The sequence below is a fragment of the Serinus canaria genome, chromosome 4, assembly GCF_022539315.1.
Source record: "Serinus canaria isolate serCan28SL12 chromosome 4, serCan2020, whole genome shotgun sequence".
NCBI lineage: Eukaryota > Metazoa > Chordata > Aves > Passeriformes > Fringillidae > Serinus > Serinus canaria.
The window spans coordinates 1,783,353-1,792,974 of record NC_066317.1 but is presented as its reverse complement, the minus strand read 5'-3'; the positions used below and the strand labels follow the sequence as shown (position 1 = coordinate 1,792,974).

The window sequence follows — 9,622 nt, the reverse complement described above, 5'->3', positions numbered from 1 at the left end:
GGCCTGCCCGCCCTCAGCCCCCGCCCCAGAGACATTAAAAAAAAAAAAAAAAAAAAAAGGCGATTATTTACGTAAATCTTTTTATTAACATCCCGTTTCACACAGTGAAAAAAGTCCTAAAAGTGCTGCTTGAGGAAGAGAGGAGGCAGCAGCAGGAACAACGCAGAGCAGGGGCAATTACAGGTCCGATTACAGCCCGTGTGAAGCAACAGTCTGCAGATAATGCTGACAGGGGTGCGAAAGATTTTGTAAAAACAGATCCTCTTGATTGCCACATTCAACTGAAAATGCCTTTCCTGGTTTCTGTTTTGCATTTCTTGGTCTGGGTTCCAGCTCCAGCTGTTGCTGTTGAGGTTCCAAACCATTCCGGCACCCTCCTCTTAGCGGGGGGATGCGAGTTCTGGAAGGAAACAGAGGCACAAAGGTGGAAGGACACGCACAGCCACAGCCTGCCCCGCTGGCACAGCTCCACTGCTCAAACTCATGCTCAGCTGGAGCCACAAACTGACCCAATTGTTCTTGGAAGGCTTACGGCCCACTTAAATCCAACACCTTATTCAAGTACCTAAGGGATTGAGAATTCAACTCTGAGAATCAAGGCTGACCAAGATTTGCACTCACACCAATATCCAGCTTCAGACTGAAGTGATGGGTTCAACAAGTGGTGCTGGTCAGGGACATGAGCTCCCTTTAAGTAAGAACTCTTCATGTCTGCTCATACAGCTTGTATGTCTACAGACACCAGCGCAAAAACCCTTAACGTGATGGGCACAGCCTCACAGAACCCTGTACTTAAAAAGGGAAAAAAGGAACTAAAAGCCCTCTTAAAATCTCAGAAACATCTGCCACAAGAGAACAGACAACATATACTGGGGAAAAGGTGCCTGCAGCAGTCTATTTCTGTGCAAGTGGGATATTTGGACACAGCAAGGACAGCAAAAGCAACATGGCACCACTGCCTCAGGGGTGTCCATGAGAGGAAAGAGCTGGCAAGGGTTTAGACACAGTCTGGGAGCCAGACAGAAGCTGAGAATTGGCTTGTTGAAGATGCCCACCCCCATCAGCAGGTCTGGGCTGTGCTCCTGCCTTCTCACCTTGGGCTGAGAGTCTGCCAAGGGCTGCTCCTCGTGCTGGGGACGGAGGGCAGGCTGCTGGGAGGAGGCCGAGGTGGTGGGCTTCGAGGGGCCTGCTGCCCCCCTGCTCCCTGCAGGGCTGGCATCCACGCTCCCTGCAGCCTTCCAGGGGACACAAAGGAAGCACAAGGTTACCTGGGTGACAGTCCCTCATCAGCAGAGTGCCAGCACCTCTGCTTAGTGAGGGCACTGCCTATTGCTCATTCATTGCACCACAATAAAATCTGAGCAAGTCAAGTTGGTGCATTTCAAACACACAGCAACTGGAAATCCTACTTGGGCTTTTTTTTTTTAATTGGAAAAAAACCTCTTCCTCCATCCCTGTGGCTCTGAAAACTTGAAATATTTACTTCTGCCTCCCAAGGGTTGTATTTTGCAATGTGATTTTACAGCTAGTGTCAGTGAATACAGCACAGTGGGCACAGAGGTATGAACTCATGTTTCTCACACCATCCTGCTGGCCATAGGTTGCAGCAGAGGTGCTGACACTTTTGCATCAGCTACACATCCTGGGTTACCAAAGCCCTCACTAAGGGCAGGTTTAGCACATGCTTTATTAGAGTGAGAACATCTGTTTGCCCAAGCTGAAGGCACCACATGCAGATGGGTTCTCCCTGCTCCTTCCCTGGATGCTGGATTGATCCCACTGCCCTGTAACAGTGTCAGGCCATTCAAATCCAAGAACACCCATTAAGAGATTTAGAATTGCTTGCTACAGAGAATTATGAGAACCAGGCTGTCTTCTGAAGGAGAAGCAAACAAAGACTGGATTAGCTTTTGGATTTGCAGTCTGTTCCTTTGGATTATATTAATTTGATTACTAACAGCATGTCATTCCCACTACCAGCTCCAGGAGCAGGGAGAAGTGTGATCAGAGCTCAGGCAATTGCACTGCCAGGAGGTCAACTGCAGGAAAAAGGCAGCTCTGACACAGATATTGTAGAAACAAAATTGCACTCAGAGAAGCAAGAAAAATCTATTTGGCAAAATGGCAATGCTCAAAAAATTGTCTGAGCCAGTGTTTAAGAATCAGCCCCAAGCCCTGTAAGGAACAGACACAAAATCCCAGCACAGGTAGCAGGATTTGGAATATGCTGTTACTTTTTAGCATTGCCACCAGGGGCCACTCAGTGCAAGGTGTCCTTTGTACCAGGTGCTGAACTGGGACTTGGGGTCACAGAGGCCAGCAGAGGGCTCAGACTATCCTGGATTTTCTCAAACTACAACAAAGAGCTCCTTATTTCCCAAGATTTGTCCTCCAGGTGACACTTGTTATCAGGCCTGTGCCCAGCAGTTTTGAGCAATATTGGAACCCAAGGACTGAGACATTCTGGCTGGAATTGCCTCTGGCTTTTTCATCCTCTTAACTTTGCTGCATAGCAGGAGAAGCCCTTTGCCCACATCCCAGTGCACAGATACAAAGCCAGGGCACAACCTGGATTTGGTTGCTAAGAAGGAACAAGCTCATCCCAGTTTTCATACTGGGAAGAACTTGATGTGTGTAACAAATCACAGCTAAGCTGCACAGCTCTTCTTCCAAGGTCAACACTTAACCCAAAATAATACCCAGTTTCTGCTCTGAACATTGCTCTGAGGAAGAGGCAGCTCTATTCAAAACTGAGGGAGAGATGGACTGGGAAGATGCTGGAAGCACCAACAACGTTCTGTTAGCCTGTTCCTACAAAGAAAACACGATTTTACATAAGAACAGTTTTACAACCTTCTTTTACTAACCTGTGTTTTATTCCACAAGGCACCTTCCCTTCTTGCTTGATCTGCTCCTGTTTTTCCCTGCTGCCCTTCAGGCCAAACCAATCTTCTTTTGAAGCTTAAGCCATCCTGAGATTTATTTCTATCCTCCTTCTCCAGTAGTGCAATCATCATCTTGATCAGATACAGCTCAATATTGGCAGGAGTACGTTTCCTAATTTCTTGAATTTTGGTAGTGTCTTGGAAAAAATATAAATACCATGTTAATTGTTTAAGCTTCTTGCCCCAATTCAGTTTCCTTGTATTGTACAATACATTTATTGCACCTCATTAAAGCACAGGATGGATTAAGGCATAGAAAAGGTAAGAAGGTGAAAATGTATGGGTTTGACTTGTGAGTTCTGAGGATGCCAGTAGTTACAGCAATACTTTGTCAGGTTTTTTCCCCTAAAACATTGCAGTAAACACAAATTTAAGAGGGATGTCTCAAGAATTTCCACACAACTGAGTCAACCAAAGGTCTGCCCCATTGTTTTCGATTATGATGAAGTTATTTTACAAGTGGACCTGAAGGGAAAGCAGTGCTGCCCCTGGCACTGCCCCAGCCTTCCAGGATTGCTGGGGGGTGCAGCTGGCAGCAGCAGCTGCAGGTAGGTCAGTGGTGCTCACCTGAGAGGATGGGAGGGCTGCGGATGACGTCCCTGATGATGCTCTGCACGGCGGGGGTCAGACCCGCGCGCTCCACGCTCACCACACGGCCCGCCGCCAGCGCCTGGCACAGGTGAGAGCCAACCACAGCCAGGGGCAGAGACCTGCTCTCACTTATGGCCCTCTGGGGAAACACAGGCACAGGGCTCAAGGGTCAGGCCCAGAAACAATCCAGAGTCACCAGCACATGGCTCCCCCCAAAACACTGCTTCATTCCTAATATCCCATTTCTCATCCAGCTTGTCAAATGTCTTTCTTTCCCAAAACTACACAGCTTGAGGGCAACACCTCACCTTGAACTTAGCTGAGATGAAGGAGCTGTGGTGCACCTGACCTCTCAGAGGCCCATGAACACCACAACAAAATTCCCCCTCATTTTCACACGTTGGTTGAATTCTCCTCCTCAAACATTTGCCTTGAAGCAAAGCATCTCAAACTTGACTGACCCAACTTGTTTTTCTCAGGGACACGTCTCCAACTACAATCTGGTACTCTTCAAAAAAGCATGTTTTAAGTTTCTACTCGTTTCTCCACAAGGAATACACACACTGTGCATTTCACCAGGATTAGAGGATACAGAGCATCAAGCTGCCCATTAATAATTGTACAGCTATTTCTTGTTAATTCATCCTTAGGTACGCTTTTAACTTGGGGACCACCTGCCCCTTACTCCTGGGAGGGGCAAAGCAAAAGCCAAAGCAACTTGAGTTGCTTCTTGTGGAGTTAAAAACTCACTGTATCCCACCTCAGTTTTGCACACCACTACTTCAGAGCCAAGTAAGAGGACCTGCCATTTCCCAGGAAAAGTACTGCCTCAGATGTTTAAAGCAACCTATCCAGCACCGTGCAGAGGATTTAAGAGAAGTTGCACATGCCCCTCCTCTAGACAAAGGCTCCCTGCTGCCAGTTTTCAGCTAAGCAAAGCCTCCACAGCCCAGAGCTTACCAGGGAGTAATTTTTCTCTTGGAACAGGATATATGTGACCTCCTCTGAGGGAGAAAGGGCTCTAGCATGCTTCCAGGGAGATGCTTCTTTCTGAACCTTGGATTCAGCAGTGGGGAATGCATCAGTCTGAGTGAGATAAAGCAGAATTAAATTAATTGTACCCCACTGACAACCCACTGATCACCTTCCCATTATCTGAACTTATCTGACAAAGTAACACTAACAGAACCATTCATCTCTCTGGAGGTTGGTTTTGACCCCAACTCCACGTTCTTAAAAAAAAAAAAAAAAAGGGAGGGAAAACTAAAGCAAGGAGGGAATCCAGATGGACACCCACATGTTCCCATCATCTTAGTAAAACCAGCATGGCATCATCCAAGGAACTTGGAAAAGAAAACCAGCCAGAACAAAGTGCCCAGGCCAACACATCATCTTAGGTATTTCCTCATTCCATGTGAAACTATGCCACTAGAACAAACTGTGGCATTCAGTCTGCATGGGACACTTCTCAATTTGAGCTAAATTTTCTCAAAGCAGACCCTCTGAAAACAACTAAAAAACTAGACATGCTTTTGGTTCCCATTGCTAGGTCAAAGTGTTTTTTTTTTTTTGTGAAACAGAAAGACAACTCCATGGAGACCAATAGCTGCAGAACCAATCCCATCCTTAAGGTTCCTGCCAAGGAGAAGACACTTGAGTTCATCATACCTTCAAACCATTTGCTTGGCAAAAGTCCTTAATTTCAGCCAGGAGAGGCACCAACATGGTGGACTTGGCCTCAGACACACCATCGATTTTCTTCAGGTTCTCGATGCTCGTAGGCCTGGTTTAGGATGAAGAATGCAACAATGTAAGACAATCCCAAAATATTGCTGCCTTTTAGCAGCTGGAAGAAGCACTTCAGATGCCTCCACTCCCCCAAGAGAAGCAGCAAAGGGATTTGTGGCTTGGCTTGCAAGCTCCCCAGTTTGTAGAACATGTTGGCATGCTGGCTTTACCTTATCCGGGCCATCTCCACCAGGATCTTATTGGTTGCCAAGACAGCTGGAGGAACTTCCTTCTCATTAGCTACCTTCTGTCTAGCAGTCAGCAGCTTGCCATACAGAGCAGTCTGGGAAGGAAGGAGCCAAATTCTCAGGAAGCAGCTCTACATCACTCACAGGTATAATTGTTACAAGAGCAGAAGTTATCACCTCTCTGATCTTCCCAATAACACACAAAATCCCTGCCATCCATTAACCCCTCCTTGTGTATTTCAGTCCTATTCTGAGACCTCTGTTCTCAACAACTCAGTAATTTTAAGAGCTGCCCAAAACCAGAACAACTGTGGTTTGCAGGCTGACTGCAGTTCAGAGATTTCCTCCCAGGTGCAGCAAAGCTTACCTCAAGCTCTTTTTCTCGGGATGAAGCACTTGGTTCTTGGGGCTTCAAATGAGATTTCAGTGGTGAGCGCCCTGAAACACTAACAAAAAATCAAGTGTGAAGCAAGCCTTGCTTGAGATCAGTTTATTCAGGGGCTTGGTTCAAGGCCCAACTTATTTTGCTAGCTCTGCATTCAGACAGGACTGGAGCTGGTTGGGGTACAAGCAGCAGTATCCAGACTCACACTGAGTCCATGAGCTCAGGGACAGTAACCCTTGACTGGACTGCCAGGATTACAGGGCAACATCTGTCATCACACAAGTTGGACAGAGAAATTCCTTCCCTAGGCACAGTGCAAAATAACTTAGTTTGGATTTTAACTGTCCCTAAAATCATCTGTCTTCACATGGCTGCAGTGGCAACTACTGACCCAAGTGATACAGCCTCTTCCTGTCACCTGCCAGCACCAGAATGGTGGCCTGAAGGAGGAATCCACTCAGAAACACAAGGTGCTTTTAATCTGAAGCAGCACATGTGCTAGGGAAACAAATTACTTGGTCTGCTTTTTGCAAGAGGTTATTTGATTTCTTTTGACCTGAGGGAGCCTCGAGTTGGTCTCAGTCTTCTCCAGACCAGAGTGGACAGGCAGAGCCCTCCATGTTCCTGATGGGAACATGGGAAATCTTGTAAATACAAAATAATTTGAAATGCAATGCAGTGTACAGCAAGTTTTAGGCACTTGTCTTTTTTTAATGCATTAAGCATTTCCACACCCATTGCACAGGAAAAAGCTCATTTTAAGGATCCCCTGACAAGCAGTATCCTCATGAACACAGTCCAAATCAGGTAAATCTGGTTTAATTTCCAATACTGTACCTGTTAACCATGTTAGTGTTTCTTGGAGGAGTCTGACCTTTTCTGTAACAGGAGAACATCTCATACAGAGATACCTATAAAAAACCAAGAGAACAAGACAAATGCTGATTTACCATCTCTTCACTGAGTTTGCTGTTGATAACACATGAACTTGTGGTAAGTTGGGTTGGGTTTTTTTTAACATGACCAAGGATGGCTCAGTCAGCAGGAGGGTTGTACTGGTACAGACCTGCTTGCCTGGTGACTGTGCTGCTCCTTTTGTGCCTGGGGAGCGCTGCTTGGAGAGCAGAGGCGAACGCCTGCTGCTGTAATGCAATTAATTACATCTTAACTCCATTGTACAGAGAACAAAAAATAACATCCCGCTAAATAAACTGATTTCAAGTCGGTACAAGGATGTATTTGGCAAATCAAGTTATTGATTAATTATTAGAATTGTTATTCCTCACAAAAAAAAACCAGAACAATGAGGATCTCAAAGCCTCCTCCTGTTGAAACCTGCCTTCTCCAAAAGCAGGGTTCAGAGACAGATCTGATTCAAGAGAACACACGTGCTACAGTTACCTGGCAGAAGGTCTCTGCAGATTAAGGTCTTCACTGGACTGCAACATAAGACTTGGATTTGAGGCAGATCCATCTTTGGACAGCCAATTCCTACCCTGTAGGAAATAAGCCCACGTTTTAGCTGTGGGTTACTCAGGAGGAGCACTCAGTGGGTCCTTTCACTACCAAAAGTACCTTCTGGGTGAGCACACAAATGGTTGCAAACTTGTTGGTCTGGCTTGAGACCTCTTTGAGGAACCCTTCCATGATCAGCTGCTGGCAGAGCTGTTTCCACCAGTTCTCTGGCCACTCTTTCCCACAGCCAAAGAGAGGGTGCCTGCGGAACCGCTCCGGCAAGCGCTGGGAGCACTGCAAGGGTGGAAAGATCCTGTCAGATTTGTGTACTCCTTGCACAGGGGAAGCTTCAAACACAACCAGTAAACCCAGAGCCCAGCATGTGAGGAGCCTCCTCTGACTTATTCCACTCCTAATCTACTTCCTGCCAAAGCCATGGAAAGTCCATTTTTCCCTAGAAGCACTTGTGTGACAATCAGCCACCTAACTGCAATGAAAGGTTAAACATAACTCAGACTAACCCTTGTCTCCTCAGTTTGTCACCATAAAAAATACTTGCTTATTACTTATTATTTATTTCCAGTGACTTTCTTGCTTAGTATTTCAAAACAATTAAAATTAAAGGTGTATGGAAATTAATTTATACTTACTCCAGTACCCTACTTCAGTACTCCAAGTCAGACAGCAACACAAAACTCCAGTGGGAGCCAACCTTTGCTTTATTTAAACATTAGCCAACTAATTGAGCCAAGATGTTTATCCATAATTATGAAAAGGCTGTTCCTTTCAAGATCATCAAAATAATGCATTTTCATAAAAAATTAGAGGACAATAACCTTGCTTGTTGCATGGGGAGTGGAGCTGAGCAGCTTCCCAAAGTCAAGCCTGCCTATCTACACAAACCTCCACCTCTCCAAGAAAAATGGCACACACACATGGACATGCATGGATATCCATGTACTGATTGACAGATCAATTAAGAGGGACCCTGTCACAGCCCCTCCCCTCAGAACACACACAAGGCGTTGCCCCATCACTTACAGACCCTCGAAGAAGCAGAATTGGCACTTTGGTCCCAAACTTCTCATCCAGGGCACTCACTGCAGACAGCAGCTGGTGTGCTTGCTTCCCAAAGTCCTGCAGTCCACCCTCAAAGTCACTGGGGACTGCAAGGCAGGAGCCACTGGAAGGCACAAACGAAGCCAGGCTTAACATAAACAAACCAAGCCCACTTTGCCTTGCTCCAGATGTTGTCAACACAGTCATTAATGAAATAATTCAATGAAATAACCACAAGGGATTAGATGAACTTAGTCTCTAATGTCACTCCTAGTTCTACACATCTCAACACACTTAATTGTTTGTATCAATGTAACTACCTGGCTTTTTATAAGCACTACAAGATGATGGCAAAGAGGGCAATCACAATCTTTTAAATTCTTTCTTTAAACTAGTTGTAGCAGAGGCCACGCAAAGCTATCCTAATCCTTGACATAGAGCAATTCAGTAGCTAAATTGGTAACACTTCTCCAGAAGGCACCACAGCCTAACTCCTTGCCTGGGTCAGAAAGCATCAGGCTAACAGCCAGAGCAAGGAATGCTTCACTGTAACTTCGGGGAAAGCTTTATTGTAACTACAGAAGGAGGTGACAAAGGTGTTTTTACTCATGCCTCCCTGACTATCAGCCTCCTGAGTCCCCCTCAGCACATCCATGAGATTATTAGCAAGGTTAAAAGAGCACATGTCAGCACAGGAGAACAGCTCCCTGGACACTGGAGCAATTTAGCCTTAGACACCTGGTACCACACACCATTTGCAAGTGTTGTTCTTGGGGATTAATTACCTAACATGCCTTAAACTGATGAATAGAAGTATTTTTCACTGAGTGTTGCTCTAATCCCCTTTTAGGAACTGTGATCCTGCTCTGCTTCCAGGCTTTCCCACAGCCTCACTTGGAGCTTATCACAGTTTGCTTGACTCACTGAAAAATGTTAGAGAGATGTTCAAAAATAAACCTCAGGCTGAACAGCTGCCAGATCAGATGTGTGAAAGTCAATTCTTTTAGATAATTTGCCTTCTAAGTCAGGCTGTGAGAACATAACCTCTAGGATCAGCCTTCAGGGAAGAGAGCTTACCTGGACCTGCAATTATCACAGCATTCTTCTGTGCCCATGATGCCAGAGGAAACCTTCCTGAGTTGTCTGTCTTCAAAATGAGACAGGATGATTCTACCCAAGGGAACAAAAAGAATTCAATAGAAGACCAAGAA

The 9,622-nt window shown here is 45.7% G+C and overlaps 1 protein-coding gene across 1 annotated transcript in view; it reads right to left on the bottom strand.

The window, feature by feature from the left end:
• Positions 1-406: 406 nt before the first annotated feature.
• The window catches only part of WRN (WRN RecQ like helicase), a 29,180-nt gene continuing 19,964 nt past the window's right edge, over positions 407-9,622 (bottom strand). Inside the window, 14 exon segments of the mRNA XM_050973902.1 lie at positions 407-1,034; positions 1,037-1,235; positions 2,868-3,082; positions 3,513-3,675; positions 4,497-4,622; positions 5,205-5,319; positions 5,495-5,607; positions 5,880-5,958; positions 6,735-6,808; positions 6,964-7,039; positions 7,299-7,393; positions 7,473-7,646; positions 8,394-8,535; positions 9,489-9,581. Of these exon segments, the coding sequence (XP_050829859.1) occupies positions 961-1,034; positions 1,037-1,235; positions 2,868-3,082; positions 3,513-3,675; positions 4,497-4,622; positions 5,205-5,319; positions 5,495-5,607; positions 5,880-5,958; positions 6,735-6,808; positions 6,964-7,039; positions 7,299-7,393; positions 7,473-7,646; positions 8,394-8,535; positions 9,489-9,581 (1,738 nt within the window). The 3' untranslated portion in view covers positions 407-960.